The sequence below is a fragment of the Pseudoliparis swirei genome, chromosome 22, assembly GCF_029220125.1.
Source record: "Pseudoliparis swirei isolate HS2019 ecotype Mariana Trench chromosome 22, NWPU_hadal_v1, whole genome shotgun sequence".
Lineage (NCBI taxonomy): Eukaryota > Metazoa > Chordata > Actinopteri > Perciformes > Liparidae > Pseudoliparis > Pseudoliparis swirei.
In genome coordinates, this window is record NC_079409.1 from 19554163 (window position 1) to 19576815 (window position 22653).

Genomic DNA, 22653 nt, shown 5'->3' on the forward strand with positions numbered 1-22653 from the left:
CAATTATCTATGGGGTCAGATCAGTCTCAATAATTGCAAATGCAGACAGAGAGATTCACAAATGCAAACGCAAAGATTCACAAATACATTCCACTGCCCACGTAAATAAATTACGATTTGTTTGTCGATGGCGACACATTTGTTGGTGGGTTTTCGGGACTCCCCTGCCGTGGCTCGATTCGCAAATGCGTCATGTTCAACATCGACTCTGTAGCCAATCAGATGTCGCCCTCATTTTAAACCAGAATATATTTGTGAATTGTTCTTTGCGCATTTGTGAATCATTGTGTTTGCATTTGTGAGTCTCTCTCTGTGTACTTTTGCAATTATTGAGACTGATCTGACCCCATAGTACTCATTATCTCATTCCATAGAGATGACCAAGGAAATCATTCATAGCATGTATGGGACACTTCTTGTGCTGATTCAGGGCCCTCAGTACCTCTGTGAGTGTGTAACAGCTCTCGGCAGTGCATTCTGCTTTGCTGGTCGGGTTGCTGAGGGCGAAGACGATTGGGCGTTCGTTGAAGGAAGCCATGTCTGTGATGATCTGCTGGGTGAAGGCCCCGGCAACCGCCGCCACACCTGCGACACGCAGAAAGCCGTCAATGTGCGATACGATTTTCAGTCGTCCAGCATAAAGTCTACAATGATTTTTACCGATGATGGCAGTAGGTTTCAGCTCCCGAACCACGTCCACCAGCTTCTGCATCTGCGGGTGCTCATGAGCAAACCTCTCCTTCTCATGAGTCAGCTGCTCTCGACCCTGAGGGTTGGGAGAGGAGGCGGACATGAAAGACAAGAAAGCATCTGTGAAAAAGGAAAACAGTACCAAACAACGGATTGATCCTTGGAGACACTGGCATTGCTCCCGAACACTTCACTGCTCAGGTAAAGAAGGATTTCTGGGAGGCGAGACAAAAAAGTGGAGGTGAAGAGATGGGATGGACAAGAGAGGGAAGAGAGAGCGCTGCTGGTGGAGTGAAAGAACAGGAGGACAGTGAAGAGGATGAATCACATGGATAGGGTGGACAAAACAGATGTGCAACAGATGTTGATGCTTTGCAGGGATTCTAAGGACAAACCTGTCATGCAAATTAACCAACCATGAGAAATGTTTACTCTTAATTGTCGAGGAATCTCTGAATGTCAAACTGCTGCGGAAAATCCACCTTCAGAGTGATTACAACAATCAGGGTTCTTACACATTTTGACCAATGGATTTCCATGACTTTTCAATGCCTTTAAACCAAATTTCCACGACCAAACTGAAATCTCGGTATAAACATGAACAATTTAGAAAATGTTGTGCGTTTTTGAGCGTCTTTCTTTAAAAAAACACATCAATTATTTCAAACTTGGCGTAAATGAACATGTGAATATAACAACATTTCCATGACTTTTCCAAAACTTTTATGATTTGAGTTTTTTCCATGACTTTTCCAGGCCTGGAAATGACGATTTTAAAATTCCATGACTTTTCCAGGTTTTCCATGACCGTACGAACCCTGAACAATGTGTGATGCTGTCACATTTCCTTTCGAACTTCTACTTCTATTACTTGGACGCTTCATTCTTGTCAGGTTTCATGGAGTTATTGCGTTCACGCCAGTGTACTTACCTTGACAATGAGACCCTTCGAGTCAACCATCCAGATCTTTTTCAAGCACTCCCCCTTAGGGAGTCCCTCCTTCTCCATGGCCATGGTGATCAGCTCAGCAATCCCCATCGCCGCCTGAAGCAAGGAAGAGGAGTCGCATCATCACATATTAATAGTTTAAGGAGTTTTAGTCAGGATTAGGAAAACATCACAGCAGAGAGAGAGCATTGGGGAAAATTACAAATGACCTCCTATTGCATCAGAAACAGGACTCATCTCTGTACTTGTCTTGTTAGACCTTAGCCTTCAGTTATTAAGCTCCTCTTTCATGGAACCAGCGTCCACCTTCAGTTCGGGAGGCAGACACAGTCACCTCGTTTAAGAGTAGACTGAAGACTTTCCTCTTTGACAGAGCTTATAGTTAGGGCTGAATCAGGTTTGCCCTTGTCCAGCCCCTAGATATGCTGATATAGGCTTATAGGCTGCTAGGGGACATTTTAGGATTCACTCAGCACCTCTCTCCTCTTCTTTCTCTACTTATGGATGAATTTTCATCTCTCCATTGCACATTATTAACTCTGCCTCCTCCCCAGAGTCCTTGTGACTTCACGTCTCATAGGGTCCATTGGACCTGTTGATGCCCCGCCCACTTCTCCTCTCTACCTCCATCTACCTGATGGATTGTGGAGGTCTGGATCGTGGTCCATGCCTACTACAAACTATTCATACACTTTGTCATACTCATTGAATGTATTGTAACTCTGGAATGATTCCATCTGGTCACATGACATCTATTCTTCTGTCCATCCTGGAGAGGGATCCTCCTCTGTTGCTCTCCTGAAGGTTTCTTGACTTTTTTCCCCCATAAAGGTTTTTTTCTATTTCTTGGGAGTTGTTTCTAATCCGATGTGAGGTCAATGGTCAGGGATGTCGTATATGTACAGATTGTAAAGCCGTCTGAGGCAAATTTGTGCTATTGGGTTATATATATATGCTCTCCTGAAAGTTTTTCCTGATATGTTAGACCTTAGTGCTGATGGAAGACTCATCTCTGTACTGGTCTTGTTAGACCTTAGTGCTGCATTCGACACCATTGACCATGGTATCCTGTTACAGAGACTGGAGCAGTCGATTGTCATTTCAGGTACCGCATTAAGTTGGTTTAAATCCTATTTATCAGATCGATCTCCATTTATATTTGTAAACGATGAAGCCTCGATGATCACCGACGTTAGTCACGTAGTTCCACAAGGTTCTGTGCTTGGACCAATTTTATTTACCTTATACATGCTTCCTTTAGGCAATATTATCAGGAAACATTCCATAAACTTTCATTGTTTTGCAGAAGATACTCAACTATATCTATCGATCAAACCAGAGGAGAGCAACCAGCTCAGTAAAATTCAAGCATGTCTTAAAGACATAAAAACATGGATGACAAAAGTTATTTTACTCGGCCCTGAGCACCTCAGAGATCAATTATCTGGTGATGTGGTTTCTGTAGACGGCATTGCCCTGGCATCCAACACCACTGTAAAGAATCTCGGCGTTATCTTTGATCAGGACTTGTCCTTTAAACTCCCACGTGAAGCAAATCTCAAGGACTGCATTTTTCATTTACGTAACATTTAAAAATCAGGTACAAACTGCAGATACATATTGCTGTTGTGTAACTGATGTTACCGAGACGTCACCACACTTTCATTACATCGCTGCAATGTCAACTCGTCAATGGTTCCACCTCAAAAATAAAATATAATTCAACATGCTGTTGGAGACATATTTACAGTCGGCTTTACATACCTCTCCTGCACCTTGGAACACAATGGTATGGTCACACATTTTGCTCTTGGTGATGAGGAGAGCGGCCAGGAGTCCGGCTACTGCCACTGCAGCCGTACCTACGAGTATTATAGCTTTTAGTTTTCACTGATATTTTTCACAGGATGTGTGACATTCATGTTATTGCTGTACCTTCAAGAGCAAAACACAACACTTTAAACGAGGAATCAAATGAGCTGATGCTTTAAGGCGGATAATGAGCATATACATATATATATTGTAATGTATTACCTTTACATTAAGTTAATAAGAATATGGGGACATGATTAATTCTTAACGACTGTGGAGTTGGTATGACTAAGAAATACTCTGCAAATTGTTTAATCATTTCTGCAGGACGAGCACACAAGTTATTCACAATCAAATCTTGGACCCAACGAATATTATTCATATTTCACTTTCTCGTGGAGTTACCTTGGATGTCATCGTTGAATGTGCAGTACTTGTTGCGGTACTTGCTCAGCAGTCGGAAGGCGTTCACATTTGCAAAGTCCTCAAATTGAATCAGACAATCTGTTCCATACCTGAAGAGAAAGAAATAAAGGAGAGAAATAAAGGGTAAGTACCTTTATTGGTGAATGGTCATTTAATAGACACACACAGAGACAGAGACAGAGACACACACAGACACACACACACAGACACAATGAGACACACACACAGAGACACATACACAGAGACAAACACAGATACAGAGAGACACACACACAGAGAACCCCCCCCCCCCCCTCACACACACAGACACACACACACACACCTGAGGGGGGCGCTCTCCCACCACACTGCACCCCCCTGAGGCAGAAATGAAGACGAGCGATGTTAGCTTTTCTGTGCACAAAGTTATAAGAATGGATTTGATTGAGTATTCTGACTATGCACAGTTATATCACAAATATATCAATAAACAGAGAGGAATACTCTTCTGTTATTAATGTCTGAAGTGAGAAGTAAAGCCGCAGAACGTTGTACAGTGTTTGGTTTGGTCGCCGTTGGACAAGCTGACACCTGTTTCCCCGACTTCATAAAGAGAGGAGGTCAAAGGGGTAGAATCACAAACACACCCAGCTGGGGGGGACGAACGCCGAGCCCACCCAGTCGCCCAAAGCAGCCGCGTTCAGTTTGACAAGCTGCTGCTCAGACATACGGTCAATACAGGAGCGCAGGACAGCCAACAAAAAACATCATAAAAACAAAAATAAGCCCTCAGGCCTACTTATTAGTCTGTAAATTTGATTTAGCAGCGACAGGAATCCCGAGTTCCCTTTCAACAGACAGAGCTTTTGTTCGGGGACTTTCACTGGAGGCTTTGCAGAGCGGCCGCGAGATGAAAGACCGACTTCCAGCTGGAGGAACAGAAACAACGACCCGCTGACGGTGTGCAGGACAGCGTCATGTGTCAGAAGCTCGTGGCAGATAGACACTGGACTCCATTACTATATGTAATACTGTATATTATAAAGATGTTCTGACATTGGATACTACTGCAAAACAAGACGTGTCTTAATCATAATATCCGGTATGAAGTAAACTTTTACCTGTCGATGTTGATCAGCTCAAGCTAAGTAGCTACCGAAGCTAATGTTAGCTTTCTTTCGTTGATAAAAGGCTTTCAGGAGGAAGATGTAGGCAAGAGTAACAGCATCTCAGATAGTGAATTTGAACTTTCTCCAGTCCAGAAAAGACCCACGATAATAAACAGAAACTACTCGATCCTCCTTAGAAACCATGCTAGGCTACTTCAGTGCGCTAGTTAGCCAGATATGCTAATGTTTGTAGTCGGATGGTTGTATAGTTTTATAAGGTCTAGAAGCTATAAATCACTCTTCATACAGCTTTCCTCTCGACACACAAAAGCTTGACAAAACTGCTGTGCCTCATTACTGTTGCTAAGCTGTGATTGGACAATCCCTTTTTGGGGAAGGGGTTTCTCAAATAGTCAGAAGAAAAAGAAAAAGTGAGGTTGCATTAAACGTAGAGGATTAAAACATCAACAGAACTACTGAGAATGATTCTGCAGGAGATGGTTGGGATGATGAATCCCATCTGAAAGTACAACTTTGCAGCACGCCTATAACTTTTATTATGTCTATTTCTCAGTGAGAGACAATGGGAGGAAAGGGTGAGGTTGTCTGAAACCTGTATTAAAAACACCAGAGCTCAGGTCTCAGTGCCAAGCAACCCGACCTGAAGTCCTTCCTTGTCCCATTAGTTTAGCAGTTAAGACTGTTTTACTCTTTTTTTTCTCTCCATTTGGCCTTTTACTTTCCTTTCTTTTCATTAAACCCCCACCTCGTAAGGAAAAGGAGGTTATTGTTAAATTCACTAAAGCTGTTTCCCACTTGTTACAGTGGCTGTTAGACGGCTTAAACCTCCAGCAGGAGGGGGATGAAGCTGAGCGGAAGCGGGGCGAGAAAGAAATGCAGGAAGACGAGTTCAACCGCAATAAAAGTTGAATGTCTCGACGAGAGAGAGAGAGAGAAAGGTCATCGCCGGGTCGCCGTTTATCCTCAGGACACCCAAATCCTGATAGCACGACGGACAGCTGACTCACTGCCAACACGGCAGGAGCGACGAGGAGAGAAATGTGTTTTCCATCGAGCAGCGAGCAGCGCTAAAGCACACACAGCCTGTGAGGAGAGGAGGAATAATGAGGCCAAGAAGGGAGCTGTACACTTTTCATTGTGTTGGGGCTTTTGGAGACGGAGACAGGCGCCCTCTGGTTCGGTTTGGTGCAGCTCGCCGCCGGAGAGGTCACACCAGTTCACACAGAACCAACCTGCTGCTCAGGCAGAAAGACCAAAGAGATGCGGGAGTGCAGCTCTCTGTCAAAGTTAATACTCATGCTGCAACTATTCCCAGTACAGAGGATTAGACTTTGAGCTATTATTATACTAGAGTGAAAAACAATGACACGCTTTGAATTCTATGTTCGGTTTTGACATGTCAGCCCAGAAGGATCAGAGTCCTGACAAAGACCTGAGAACCAGTGAGCTGTGAACACGTGTTCACGAGCATCCGCCGACCTTAACTACACGGGGACTATCGGTGAAACATCCCTCTCCAAAATACTTATATATTTATTTCTTATATAGTACATATAGTGGAATAAATTAAGAAGGCGATTGTATTCTTGTTTATTGAGGTGTAAAATCCTGAAGACAAGACATAACCATTCAAAATGAGCTGCAGGATGAGAAGCATTGGGACAAACACAAGAGAGTACCGCGGAGAGAAAGGAGCATCGTCCCGATGCGGAAAGCTCTTTGGTCAACGACCGGAGCCCTAAAGAGAGGGGGACTGTTTTTGACAAAGTGTGTGTGTGTGTGTGTGTGTGTGTGTGTTTGGCCATTTGTGTGCGTCGTCCGCATTGTGCCTGAAGGTCTGTTGTCCGTCCTTGACGACGCTCTGAATGGAACGCCAGAAACTGACAACGCACCTCTGAACAGTGGGATTATTGTTGCTCAGAAGCAACTCACGGAAACTGGAAATAAATGTGGTAAAGGTGCCCAAAGTGCCGTGAAAGTTATGGTCTCATTACTTTTATTGCACAGTTACAATTCTCACATTAACATTACTTCAGGGAATTACACTGTCAAATGTTTTAGATACGAATGACTTATTATTATGGTGTGCATGATTATGTTTAGCTTGGAAACTAAACCCATGAAGACAGAGACGTACCGTTAGAGCCATAACATACATACGTGTATGTCTGTAAAATGATAAAATACTGGGAGGCAGTTATCTAGTTTTGGGCTCCAAATGATTAAGATGTTCAGAACTATGTTAGAGAAGAACTTTTGAAATCAGTTATAGATAATAAATCATCTCAATTCACTTTCACTCATAAACAAACTATAGTGAATGCTGTTGGCCAGTATTAAGAGTTATATTTCACTCACAAATGAGTATTCAGGGTGTGATTTATTTCTAAAAGCAATTTGTTGAACCCTTAGGCTTTCATATTGTGTATTTAGTTATTCCATTCATTGTTACTATACCCGTTATGTTTGAATTTAAATGTATTAAATAGCATTACATATGGCGGCCTCTGCTCCGCCTCTCATGGCCGTTATGATGAAGACATAAAGAGACGCTGGATCCCTGCAGATCCCATTTGGCGGCGAGATCTCTTTCCGTCTCTCTGGCTGGAGCTTTGTCGGCGGCAGCGTCTGTTCACTGACTTCTGAGACCAAAAGGCTGCTGGGAAAGCACTCGCCTCCTCCGGATGAGAACACAGAAGCAAGAACAACTCTGCCGACACCTGCGGCACGAAACCCTGATCACTGGCTGCCCCTGCGTGCGGCAGGTTTCCTCATGACCAGCGGTGATAATCAATAGTAACAGGATCACAAGACGACCTGCGTGCTGTTCTTTGTGGCAAACGCACACAGAATGATCCCCGACTGCACTCAGCTTCACAGTATTTTAGGATGTTTCAGCCCATTGTTTTGGTTCCCTGGCTCGGAGCTGTATTGTCTGGTTCCCTCTTGCTGCGCTCAGGATATTTGTTGTAGCTGTTTTCAACGTGCTCTAAAAACCACCGGAGACCAACAGCAGCAAACAGCTGACCGGCAGTGAGTGACTGCAGCTGGTGAACACAGTGGAGCATTTAGCAGCTAAAGAACCACAGATTGTTCTAAATATTGGACTTTGGACATTCATCAGGCAGACACTGATAATAATAATAATATAAATAATAATAATGTAAAAAATAAATAAATAATAATAATAGTATAAAAAAGAAATAACAATAATACTAATAATAATACAAATAATAATAATAATAATAATAATAATAAAATAATAATAATAATAATATAAAAAATAAATAATAATAATGCTGCTCTAAATATTTATAGAACTTTGTCCGAACAAGTTGGATCACACCACAAAATAAAATGACTTTTGTCAAGTCCTTTAGGTTAGACTCCTAAAAAGTGGGCTGGCTTAAAATGTAGTGTAATATGAAGCAACATGAATAATTGACAAATGGACATATATTATATTGCTGCTGAAAATTGGTCTGCATTCGCTTATGTCAGCACATGTCATATTAGGTTTTTTTGGGGAATAAAACGATTATTGGATTTTGATATAAAATATAAATAAAAGACAAAAAGGGATTTTTGTTGCGCACATATTCATTACATTACATTACATGACATTTAGCAGACGCTTTCATCCAAAGCGACTTACAATAATTCATCTGGGAAGTGATCTAAAAGCCTTCATCATCACTCACTCGCACCTTGTTGCTCGATGAAATGTGATTGACGGTTGCCTGGTAACCAACCCCACACCTGTCATTCAGATATGTTGATGAAAATATTGCCAAATCCTGATTTGTGCCAAGAAGTAAATTAAATCGCATTCTTCCAACCAAGCCCCGCCCACTTAAAACCAGTGAATCGAGCACATGTCAAAAACCTCACCGTTAAATTTACCCGTCACCATTTATTTGCATGAAGCATATGAAGGCAGGCGTTTTGACTTATTTGACGATCCCTCCGGAGACATCTGGAAAGAGGAAACCAGCAGCCGAGACCTTAAACCTCTCGCCGCTGGGCAATGAGAGCAGAACCACACAGAGCTCCTCTGGGCCGGAAACCTTACGACTGCTTATGATGAGAAATACCTGGACTCATTGTTTCCCACAGGAGTATTTCACTGTGTCTTAACACCAGTCCAATGCAATGAGAATAACTGCTGGTGACATTAATATGATTGTTTGACAGCATGAGACATGAGAGGTCACTCAATCCAGGACAGGGGAGTTAGAGTGACCCGGCTCCTTCGGGAGGCCCGGCTCCACGTGACACCTGATGAAATATGTATTATAATATTATCCCCCGGCTAACAGGAAGTAGGTGGATCTCGTATGTACCGGTGGGCGGAGACGAGAAGTGATTCTGTTAGTCAGAGCGCTGCAAAAGAAGGTCACACACAAGGGTGCTCTGTCCAAACACAGCTGTCCAACTTGTGTACACACACACACACACACACACACACACACACACACACACACACACACACACACACACACACACACACACACACACACACACACACACACACACACACACACACACACACACTTCATGGCTGAACCTTAATAAATCCCCAGGCCCCTCACAGCATCTCTCACACACGTTATTTCTCAAATCCAGAGCCGTCGTCGGACAAAGACACATTTTCCATTCTTTCTCCTCTCCTCTCATCCATCCATCCATCCAACTTTCCTCTGTGTTCTTTCTTCCCTCGGTGCCAAGAGTTTTAATAGTTGAGGCCGTTCATGTATTTGCTTGCTACCCAAATCTGTAGGGAGCTTGTTAAAATATACTTTACATAATATCAACATGAGGGCTAAAATACTGGGAATTGTGTTAACGGACTTTGCCGCCAAGCGTTGGATGAGACGTAGATATAGAGCTGCAGCTTAGCACCAACACTGGACCCAATAGAATAAAATCCCCCGACCAACCCCTCTAGAAGCTAAATATCTACTTTATTAACATGTTAGATCATTTGTTTGTAAAACAATAACAGCGTCATACTCCAGCACGTCGCTCCAGTTTCATCTCGACAGCTTCGTGCAGCTCGATTCTCAAAAATCTGCACAAACCAACAATTACAATTGGGATTAAGCGGGGATGAAAAACAGGTTAATGTTTCCCTGACATAAACTACTTTTAAATAAAAAGCCTTGTGTGCATGTGCAGGGCCAATGAGATTAAGGGATCATTCCCAAGACAAGAGCTAACACCTGCTAATTACTCAACAGGAGCGGTGACTGGAGAAGCTGGCCTGGAATCAAACACTCGGTTGCATCATTCCTCTTTAAACCTTTTTTAAATGTGGATTTAAAAAAGAAAATTCCTCCCTACTCCCGCTGTTTATTGATGATGAGTCAATCTGCACTATTTCAGTTCACGTTCCGTTTCCTAGAAAAAAACTCAATCGGAATAATATTTAAAGACTGCAGAGCTGTAATCATTCATTCAATCTCTGAGCCCATAATTACTCATTTTCCGCCAATCTGGCTCCTTTGGGTAAAAAGCTCCGCTGCTCCCTGTAGTTGAGAAGCCACCCGGTTATTAGAGTCATGGCTCCCTGGTGCCAGCTGGAGTGGGCCCAGGACTCTGGTGTGTGCCCATGTGTGTGTGTGCGATGGCTTCATGGCGCACGGGGGACGCAGACACACAGGGACGTGTCGGCATGCATGAAAGCCAAAAGTATACAAAAGTCTCATTAAGTGGAGGACCGACTGCTCCTCACTCCAGAGAGGAGAGGAAGAGATACGATCAGTGTACGAAGAACATGAAACACTTCAGTCTGCCGTGAGCCTCCAGATCGAGCCAAGGCTAACCCCTAACCATGACACCGGCGGTGTGAATTATGCATCCTATCCTTGGGGAAGATTTGGTGAGATGTGTTTCCTGAACACAGAGCTTCCTGTTTACACGCACAATCACTTTGCATTGGTAATAATCATGCGTCATAGTCTGTGCCATACACAGCCACCATACTGGGTTTGTTCTCCCATCACCACGAGAAGAGTCCGATTGGCTGAGTTTCCGTGCACTAACGAGCGAGGCGGATCATTGTCGGCAGGTTCAAAATACATTGCGATAACATTTTAATAACCAGTGTTCAGCTCGACCGCGTCCTGAGCAGTTGGTCAGCCACTCTGTCAGAATTCTGTCGGGAGATGAATCAATAGCGTTATAATGGAAACCGAGGCACGCTGATCACTTTTCAATGAGCCCGTGTTGCCATTCGGCCAGCGGGCAAGACTTGTGATTGGCTGAGCAACCAAAATGTAGTTCAAAGAATCATCTGCGCCTGAAGTTCCAGACCGCCGAGTCCCACGAGGTCCGCCTGGCTCCATCGCGCTGCACACATTTATTTTAACTGCCGTTTGTGAAATTAATTCGCAGACTGCGTACGGTCCTACCTGTCTGACACCGCCGTCATGAACTCATCCAGCAGGTCATCGTAGGCCGGGCCTCGCACTCGCTTGTGTCTCAGCCCAATGTAGAGAGGGTCCCTCAGCAGCTCCTACACACACACACACACACACACACACACACACACACACACACACACACACACACACACACACACACACACACACACACACACACACACACACACACACACACACACACACACACACACACACACACACACACACACACACACACACACACACACATGGGGTCAGAGGTCAGAAGGGAAGGTGAGAGGAGAAAACGGGAACACTAAGAGGAAGACTGAAGGAGAGGAGGAAAGGAAAGAGACAGCACTCAACTGATATCAAAAATTTAAAAAAAGCTCACGCACACACTCACACACATCATTTTTCAATACTCTGACTTTATGATGTTTTGTCCACTATTTTGTCGTTTGCACTGTTTTGTCGTCCTCTAGGTGTTAAGTCTATGTATTGTCTTTTGTCTAATAATAAAAAACTACAAAACCCAAATAAAAATACTGCCCATGGTTGTGCCACTTAGTAACTACACATACGTACAAGAGGAATTGTTTTACTAGCATAGCACTCCTAGAACACAACAGTGAAAATGATGCGGCCGAACCAGAGATACTGTCTTTTAGGTCCCCTGCATCCTTCTTCCTCGGTTTGGAGAGATTTGCGTGTGTTTTGCAAGTAGCTGCTAGTCTCGAGCAGAGATGAGAAGGCCACTCTGCTCGCTACTTTCAAACTCAACACCCCAAGATTAGTTTGGGAAGTATTACTGCATGTGAACACAATTTGAAGTTGGTCTGGCCAACCTTGAAAATAAATACTTTGATGTGTCCAATTCATGCAGCTCCCCTTTAAAACTGTAAGTCTGTAATGTGACGCAATTACATTATAAATAGTGGGTCCACACTTATTTATCAAACTGTGAGTATTTAGACATTTAAATTTAATTGGTGCGTTAAAGAAAGTTCACATTTCCACTACAGTTAGCACCAAAGTGCATCGTTCTACAAAATGATAAAGAAATTAAAGAACAAAAAAGAAGCTTTACCAACTTGTGTGACTTGACTGTACTCGAGCCATAAGAGAACGCATTTCCATAAAGTTGGGGGGCTTTTAATAGATGAATAAAAACCTAAAGTTAACATGTCCACTTATTCCCAAGTGTGCGCCAAGGCCCAAACACAGAGGATCCAACACTTCCCAGAATGCACTTTCATAGTGTCTCGTAAATGCCCACCTGTCTTTCAAACATGCTGCGCAAAGCTCATAAAATTCCTTGTTAAAATGTTTCAATATCTCAATTCCAAATAACCCTGATGCAATTTGTATTTATTCCGACAATCAAAAGCACTAAAGAAGCTTTTTACAAGTACAAACTGCTCTGAGGGATTTCTGTGCAGTCTTGACATTTGACCATGTTTAACCATTTTAGTTCAGTGTGTTAATAATTACACATTGGCACAAAACACATGGGAATGCCATTCCTTGTTAAAAGGTTTAATATTCTAAATATAGCAAACTTAGGTGTCGTAAACATGTTTTGCTGCTTCCTATATATATATACACATATATATATATATATATATATATATATATATATATATACACATATATACCTAGATGAATATCTAAACTAAATTGCCGGGCAATCAATCGAGTACTGTAAACAGTTTTACTGCATAATTACCAGATGTGTGTGTGTTTATGTACGTATGTAGACATCTGGCTCGGCGAAATGAGATGACCTCTTTTTATCTATGTTTATGTATTTATTTTCCTGTTCCTCTAGGTAGGGTGTCCCAGTCTGTTTGTATGTCAACAAAAAGGATGGAAATATCAGTTAAAGTACATGTTTACTGCGTTATGTACCGGTCAATATTTCCCCCCCAAAAAAAACATTAAAAAAAAAAAAATGTCAATGTGAACTCATTCAGAAATTAATTTGCCACAAAATTGTGGAAAATGTGGCAAATTTTTTTTAAATCATGACTCCTAATAATAATTGTACTGGCTGGATTCAAATGAAGCATGTACATATGTGATGTAGGGGGCTATAGAGTGAACTCTGACCTTCGAGACTTTTTTTTAAGAAAGAAAGGGACGCACAAGGAAGGGAGCAAAGAGCGACAGAGACCAGCACAGAGGACGACAGAGAGAGAGACTGTGATGAATGAAGTGGAAGCGGACGTCACCCAGCAGCGCTGATGGATTGCCGAGCAGACTTTGCTTTACGGTATCGGCACATAGTCCATCAGGTCTCTGACATGCTGCACCTGCCCGATACAACATGGCTGTGTCTCAACATACAAAGAGCTGTAGATTTGTACCCAGACAGACCTCGGAGCAGAGACTTGTAACCTGAACCCAGCCGCACTCCATAAACTTTGACTTGTGATCCAGAGCGTCGTGGAGCCTCGTTGGGACAGGCGACCTTTACTTCTGGAGATGGATAATTAGAGGGTGCCACTAAGATGAGCGCGACAGCCGCCTTTCCATGGCAGGGCCAAGAGTTGCCACGTCCAAGAACAGCTCAAATGGTTTATGTAAAGGCACGATTCATTTGAAGTCGACAACACGTTTCCTGGCAGGCTTTTAATGGACAGTTCTAGGCCCGAGTTGGCCAAGTTCAACAGTAACCAACACAAGCAAAACCTTTTCACGTGATGAGAGGTGGAGTGATAGCAGAGGACGCTTTTTTGGTCATTTAACAAGATGATGCAAGAGCATGCAAGGAGAGACGGAGAAAAGACCGTCTGCCATTGAGTTTATGATGGTGAGCTTGTGTTTCATTGTTTGGTCCGTCTCCACGCTGTTAGAAGTGAATGGGATAGTCCTGAGTGGGTTTCTAAAGTGGGCTGACCTCGTTGACATGAGTCTTCTTTCTGTGCCAATTATCTCCCGTTGATTGGGTCAGCTTTGTGTCCTACAGACCGTCCTCTCCCAGAAAGGGATCAGTCCTCGTGGATGGCTTTAATTGAATTGAATTCAGCTTATTTTGTATCGCTCAACATCACAAATTATGAATTCTCCTCAGAAGACTTTTCAATATGTTCACATACGACATCCCTGACCTTTGACCTCACACCGGATCAGGAAAAACTCCCAAGAAAAACCCTTTCAGGGGGAAATAAGAGAAGAACCCTTCAGGAGAGCAACAGAGGAGGATCCCTCTCCAGGATGGACCGAAGCAATAGATGTCATGTGACCAGAATAAATAGAGTTACATTCAATGAATATGACAGACTGTATGAATAGTGAGCTGTCGGCATGGACCACGATCAGTTAATGCCTGCGAGGGACACACTCTGCTCCACTTTTGCTGCTGCAAACCGGTTCAAAACTGATGACTGCTGCACTTTTAATGAGGGAGTTTAAGTCGTTCGACATGGAACCGTCCGCGTTTGAACTGCGACTGCAGCATCTACGCTGAGTTGGTTTTTAACGAAGCAGTGGAACGAGACCAGGGACGAAGAATAGCCCGGACCGGTCTGAGGTAACAGAACCCCGGCATCGGACACATGGAAGCACAGACAGCAGACTGTCCTGGATGACATCATTGACTCTCATTACAGCATGAATGTGTGTGTGTGTTTGTGTGTGTGTGTTAGTCCAGGCAGATAACAGGCTGATGCAGTAACAACTTGACTCCCTCTTGTGCTCTAAGAGATAAGAGCTGTCCAAGTAGTGAGAGCGTATTTATGGTTCTCACACAGCTACCACATTCCTCCAGAGAAAGAATAACAGTCGCACAGTGGCTATGTCTAAAACAGACATTGGAAAGACTCTGAGCCTCATCGTGAACTGATAACAATATTTAAAGGATATAGTTTTTGGGTAAAATGCCAATTCATTTTCGTGCCAACAGTTGGATGATAAGAAGTGAGTTTGTCCTGGTCAGTCTGCCTACTCCACTGCTTGGCTGTCTGCCCGCTTTCCTTTGTCTCTCTCTCTCTCTCTCACTCTCTGCCCCCATATCCACTCAAGGGCAAATATAATCCCATAATAACGGTCATTTTAATAATTAGATGGAGCTACCACTACCTCATAGCCTCCTACCTCCATCTGCTCCCATCATGCCTTCACAGTCACGGCTGCAGACTGAGGCAAGCGTACCGAGGGAAGAACCACTCACACACACACGCACACACACACACGCACACTATTTATCCCATTACAACTCATTGAGCCTGTCATCTCTTTAGAATAAGAGAACAATTTTAAAGTTGGCCAGGGCCGGGCAGACTACAGTAAAATCTATGTTATCGGTATTTCTTTTAAAGTTGTGTGTGTGTGTGTGTGTGTCCCTGTACATGTACAGAATACTTTCTGTTCGGTGCTGATGGATCACTGGTAATGACCTAGTTAATGGTAAATAATGTATTTCTTTCCAAGAGAAGTCTATACAGTAAGTCTCAAATCCCCCCCCCCCCCAACAAAAAAGTAATAATTTTGTTTTAAATACTCAAAAAGTACAACATCGATTTGCCCTCAAACAACTCCAAGCCCATGGTTACAGCTTCTGTATTTAACTAACACATGTATAAATGAAAACTGTGATATGATCATAGCAGGAATATTATTTAACTTTTCATTAACAGCAGCACTGTATGAATCCATTTCACACCTCCAACGTTAAACAAAACCAGCTGATGCTGAAAAGGCTTCACAGCAGCAACCACACGAAGGACAAAAAATTTTTTGTTTTATAATTTTGGAGTTGCATTTCTTGTGTTTTTTTAATAGGTGCTAACTACCTCACACACCTCCAGTCCTCCAACAAGCGTTGGGTGTGTACTCATAATAAAAGAAAGTAATTGCTAATCAGCCAACATTACTGCCCGATACTGAACTTCTGTGCACCGAGCGGCGAGCTGGAGCCGTGTAGAACCTTTTCTTCACAAACACTGTATCAACCGATCCAGTATCTCCAGCTCTTTGGCGAGTTTGCAGGACTCAGATGGTGATTTAAAAAAAAAGATTTACAATGTGTTCATTAGTGAGCTTGTTGAGGTGTTAGGAAAACGTCATTTTGAGTTTTGGACGGAACCAACTGGATGTTTCCACAAGGCCATTAGCTGCGCGGCTCATACTAAAAACACACAGACACAAGAGTGGTATCACTCAATCAGCGTAAACTCAACTATCCCTATAATCTCTCTCAGTATTCAGAGCTGTTGTGGTTGAGGTCCAACAGACAGACATATGTCTGCTGCCAAAATAGGACGAAGAGAAACAAAACAAGGGTTTCTCCTCTCCCAATATTGGCAGGAGATAGGTCGATTGAGGCAATTGGAGCAAATCAAACTGGGAGACAAAAGTTGTGCCGTTACTCATAAATGTCTAAAACAGCCAGCGTGCACCCAAGAATCTAACCTGCAGATGGTTTTATCCCACTTAACCAGAACCGTTCAGAGAAAGCTCAATGTGGAAACTCAGAACGCACAGATATGGCAGCACTAGTAGAGGTCAAAGGGTCGAGCTACATAACGTACTGTAGGTCCATAAAGATAAAGACATGGTGGGATGTCTTCATCCAGTTCCAATGGCATAAAGACGGCTAATGCAATAATGCATATTATATTATACATGAATGTACCAGTCTCCACAGAAGCTTCCAAACCTTCTGGTGTACCATTCTCCACAGAAGCTTCCAAACCTTCTAATGTACCATTCTCCACAGAAGCTTCCAAACCTTCTAATGTATCATTCTCCACAGAAGCTTCCAAACCTTCTAATGTATCATTCTCCACAGAAGCTTCCAAACCTTCTCATGTACCATTCTCTACAGAAGCTTCCAAACTGTCTAGTGTACCAGTCTCTACAGAAGCTTCCAGACCTTCCTGGTTTACCATTCTCTACAGAAGCTTTGCATGTGCTGCTTCCCTTTCACGCCAGTCTGTTGTCTTATTGTGAAGTCCGGCTGGGCCCAGTTTTACCTGTAGTTTCCCCCCCAAAGTTCTTCTCTAAAACGGGTCTTGAAAGGAGAGATTTTACCCTGTTAGGTTTGGGTCTTCTTGGAAGAGTAGTGTTCTCCATTTTGTTAAAGTAAGACTATAGCCCGGTTGAGAATATATTTAGCTTTGGGCCAAACAACTTTGTATGTCACTCATTTATATATTTAATCAGTAATTGGTTAACTAAGTAAGTCATAATGCAAGTGATTTAGTCTTAGTTTAAATTAGTCTCTTTCCAGTCTAACCCATTGTGCATTTACAGTACTTTCTGCTTATTACATTTGTAGTTTAATGAACTCATCCGTCTTCAGCAACATCTCTGATTCTTAATCCACGTGGGACATTTGCTTGAAGTGAACCTGAGTCATGTAAAGTTGGTCTTGGAAGACACAGGACAGCTACTGACGGGCTGAGCTCAGCACACACACATCTGAGGGCTACTCCGCCCTTGGCCGAGATTTGTGTATATTTAGATGTGACGCACGTGTTGCCCTGCCCAGAGTTTGAATCATCTTTTAAGAGACGCCGCCGTAGAGAACAGGGCCTCTAGGTGGGTCACTGTGGCTCTGTTGGCTGGCAGAGGTGAGAGGTGTTTTACCATCTGGCATCCATCAATGGAGCCGCTTACCTCACTCCTGTTAAGGGTGTTTCCGGATTGTTAAGTGTGAGATTAGTTTTCTTTTTTTTGGCAGATGTCTTAGGCCTACCTGGCTATGAAGGCTATAAGGAACATTTCCCTCCCGCCATCAACCATCATGTACTCATGTATTGTTAATGTGTTGGCGCAATATTCTGAGTTAAAGGTTCGGGAGCAGGAAGACCGAGCACACTTGATCATTACTTTTATAAATGACCTCATTTCTCCTCAGGGATGATTAGAGTTTCATCTAATTTAATGTTCACCTTGAGTTCAGCCCCTGCTGTTCTGAAGCTAACCTTCATCTCTGGCCTCAACCATTTCACACACATAGTTGTAGTTTCACTCTACATGAATACAATTAAAGTTAGAACAAATGTGCTCATCTGGAAATGTTTAGCAAAAAATGTTTCTGAAAAGAAGTCAAGTTGAAGTAGCAACGCCACACTAAAAATACTTCACCAGAAGCTATAGTCCTACACTCCAAATTCTACTTTAATTTGACATTTTGGGAAATACACTTAACTTACTTATTTGTCAAGGTTTCTACTAGAAGATTGATACCATCTAATGTTTGTGTAGTAAATATGAAGCTAGAGCCAGAAGCTCGGTGCCTTAGCTTCACATAACGACTGGAAACTCTGCATGTGATGACAAAATCTGCCAGTGGCACCTTTGAAGAGCAATAATAATAATACGTTGGATCTTTTGTTTGTTCATCCGCACTTTGTGCTTGTGCTAACTAGCCAATGTTAGCAAACTATCCTGCTAAAGTAAGATTACACTAAACCTGATAAATATCAGAATGTTTGCATTGTCACGTTAGCATTGAGCTAAACATGTGCTAGCATGACTGTAGACTAGTTACTTATTCTGTCAAATACAGGCAGATGCTATACTATACATGCGTACTGTATAGTTCATAAATGAATACTGTTCACCATAACTCAATATAGGAAGTAACGTATAATTCTGTGAATGGTCTGTTATATTGAGACGTCAGCTCTCACCTCATTGTCTGTGCCCACATCCAGCATGATGGGCAGGCACTGTTGTGGCGGCACTCCTCCGCAGGCCGTGTAGAGGGCCAGCTTGCCCACTGGGATGCCCATGCCACAGCAGCCCAGGTCTCCCAGACCCAGGATCCTCTCCCCGTCCGTCACACACACCACCTGTCGAGCAACAGAAGTGCCAGCTTTAAACAACCATCGCATCTAGACCAATCTGTGTTTAATGCGGCTCTAGTCCTAAATTAGATTTGACATCACATTTATACAACATTTTATGAGAACATAAATGAAGCAGCAGATCTGCTTCCTTGCCTCATGAATTCTAATGGTTTTGACCACAACATGTCCACCCTGCTACCCAGAAACTTGGAGTGTAAGCCAAGCCCTCCCACAGATCACCAGTCCTTTTACTAATTAAGCAAAACATCAGGTTAATTCCACAGCATGAATCAAATCGATTGTGTTCCACTTAATATCAGAAGCAGACGAGTTTCATTTAATATGTTCCTATTTGTCAAAGTGTTTATCTTTTTCCCATATGTGTGTGATGCAGATAACACTGGAACTACTTTTATTTATACAGCCTGTTTCCTCACACAATCTGACAAAGTGTCATTAGTTTTCCAATTTGAACGTTTAAAGCCAAAATGACCATAATTGAAACCATAAACTATTACCCTTGTTTGACTACCCTGGCTACCGTGTGCACTCCCTCTATGGAAATGTTAAAAGTTGGCCGTAATAGGCGAGTTTACGATAAGACCACCCTGGCAATGACAGGCGGCATGTCAGCTCTGAGCTAAATGCCCTGCTGTTGACAGCTGTGAACAGGTGGCTGAGGCTGCAGGTTTATTTGACCAGCCAGGAATGTCAAATAAACAAGTTTCGTCATTCTGAATATAACTAGATCGTGACTTCGCACATAGTTGCTCTATGCAGAAGATTAAAAAGGAAAATGTCAGGCTTTTGGGAAATTGACCAATAGAATAGGTCAAGAGGACCAATATCAAAATCATCCAGGGACCCCCAGTGGTTTGGTGGATTCACTGCATTCGTTTAAGATTACTGCCCTTCAGGTAAAAACATTATGTTGGTTTCTCAGAATGATATTATTCTGATAAATATCATAATCATATCATAATCTATGTCTTTCTACATCATAGAAACATGTGTCGTTGCTGTTTTTAATACTTTTTTGCTCCGCTGCAAAACAATATACAATAAAATAGAAAATTCCATCACACAAACCACCAATTATTTTCAGATCTGTGTCCACATCAGTGGCGGTGCGTCCATAGAGGGCGCTAGGGCGCCGCCCCTCTTAAAATTTTGAGATGAAAACAAAAATATATATATATATAATATATACTGTCAAAAAACATTATATACCAAATCATTTAAATAGTAAATATACCGTGTTGACGCGCTAAATGTGTGTGGGAGACCGTAAGCCTGTCAACAACCACTTAAGTTAAATGTGACATGAATAATATATCGCCACTCATCATCACTGAGAGAAGCCCCTCCCCATTTTCTGAACCTCTTTCATGTGAGGGTGAACCACTTTTATTTTGTAAACCTCTGAAATCCAACCCAATGTTCCTTAAAGCTGCTCTGAACCTCTCATGCCCAAAGTTACAGTGGGTTGATAGTTGTTATTGGACCGTGTTGAGCACGCTGTGTTCTTGAAATAAAGCTTTGTTTTTTACAATATTCTACTCAAAACCTCTTTTCTTCTCATTGCTGAGTGCTATTTAAACCGCGTCGCCCAACTGCGCCCCCCCCCAAAAAAATTCGCCAGCCGCCACTGGTCCACATCACTCATTTTATGTTGACCACCGAGTCAAAGCAAAACTTGTTTAGGTATTGTTAACATTGCTCTGCTTTATTGATGCAGTCAGACAGAGCAAGACTTAGTGTCAATGGGTTTTGTAATATTGGAACAACATGATCATTTTTAAATAAGACTGTTTGAATGCTATCATTTACCCTGACGTCTTTTTCTGGCCAGTTCTGGAGCACCGTAGAAATGTGGCCACGGTCATGTATAGTGATGAACAGCCCCCTAGAAAATGGAAAAACAAATGCAAGAATGCAATTTAGTCGTGTTGTTACGAGATGTGCCGACGCTTCGAAGCGTGTGTTGAGTAATGGAGGGGGCGTTTCCTCGAAGCGCGTATCGAGGCTTGCTTCATTTAGGGGAGGAGCCAAAAATGATGACTCCGAAGCCTCGCTGCCCGGCTGTACCACGTGACTGCTTCGGGAAGTGGTTCAGATATTGCCGGGAGGTTTGACAGCAATATAAACCCCTCAGGCTCCATTCAAAATGTGGGTTGTTAGTTGAGAGTTTGGAGAGTTTAGAGAGAGAGATAGTTTGGAGAGTGAGGAGAGAAGGATAGGTGAGAAGATGGAACTGTTGAGAAACTGTTATTTCTGAATAAAAATGAATAAAATGTCCCTTGTCCTGTACATCACTGTCCAAGTTACACAAGCATATTCAGTCCCCTCTTTCTAGTTACACACACACACACACACACACACACGTTCACTGTCCTCTGCCTGCTTAAGCCCATGCCATTTTCCTAAAGTGACATAATAACATTATTACACAACCTGCCGTATCATATAATACTACCATTTTGGGAACATTTACACACACAGAATACATTCAAAAAATATTTTATTATGCACATATGTGATAATTTATGATTTGGACATATATTTATGTAATTCATAGTCATTCCCAACAGCCATAACAGACACAACAATTCAATGCATCACATTATGTGGTTCAGATACAGCTGCCTGTGATTATACACTTGGCCAGTAGGTGGTTTCGTGAGCACATGAAGCTTCGAGAAATGAACCCTTTCTCGAACCAATTGGCTGAAGTGGTTCGATGCCTCATGAGGCTTCATCTCACCATCACTACAATTTAGCAGAAGCAAGAGAGAAGAGAAAACGACCACACGTCATGCATGTTCATCACGGGTCAATAGTCTGCCTCTTTCGTTTTTGTCTTGTGTCTTACTTTGAAGTCCTTGTGTCATCTGTCTTCCTGTGATTGTCTTTTAAATTTTTTTTTTTTACGGCGGTTGGCATCCATATAATTGGTGCATTACCGCCACCCTCTGGAGTTCTATTCCGTCAGTTGACGCCTTACCCCCAAAACCAACAAAACCCCCCCCCCCCAAAATAAATAAAATTATATATATCTATATATAAATAAATAAAATAAAAATAAAATATATAACAAACCAAAATGTAACCCTCATCCCTATATTTCAATTATACCCTATAATAAACCCCTGTGTCCTTTAAGAACGTGAACAGTACCCTGTGATTGTCTGCCCTGGTCCTGATTGTTTCCTTCTGTAAGATTGCTGGCCCCGCCCTCATTGTGTCCATCTGTGTCGCGTTCCCCGTTGTCCAATCACCTTCGCCTGCCTGTGTATTTAAACCCTGTTCGTCTCATTCCCAGTGTGGCTTCGTACCGTTTGGTCTGCGTGTTGTCGTCCTGTCTAGTTTGTGGAATTAAATATTGGTTTTTGCAGTTATGTCGGCATTTGGGTCCTCTCTCGCTGCGACATCCGTGACACCTCATGACAAAAGCTTTGAGT

The 22653-nt window shown here is 42.6% G+C and overlaps 1 protein-coding gene across 1 annotated transcript in view; it reads right to left on the minus strand.

The window, feature by feature from the left end:
• Positions 1-22653, minus strand: part of me1 (malic enzyme 1, NADP(+)-dependent, cytosolic) — a 96164-nt gene that overhangs the window by 2680 nt on the left and 70831 nt on the right. Inside the window, exons 4-11 of the mRNA XM_056444309.1 lie at positions 21023-21098; positions 19034-19195; positions 11400-11503; positions 3857-3966; positions 3404-3501; positions 1622-1735; positions 661-766; positions 443-585 (exon numbers count right to left, since the gene is read on the minus strand). Of these exons, the coding sequence (XP_056300284.1) occupies positions 443-585; positions 661-766; positions 1622-1735; positions 3404-3501; positions 3857-3966; positions 11400-11503; positions 19034-19195; positions 21023-21098 (913 nt within the window). The remainder of the gene's footprint in view (positions 1-442; positions 586-660; positions 767-1621; positions 1736-3403; positions 3502-3856; positions 3967-11399; positions 11504-19033; positions 19196-21022; positions 21099-22653) is intronic.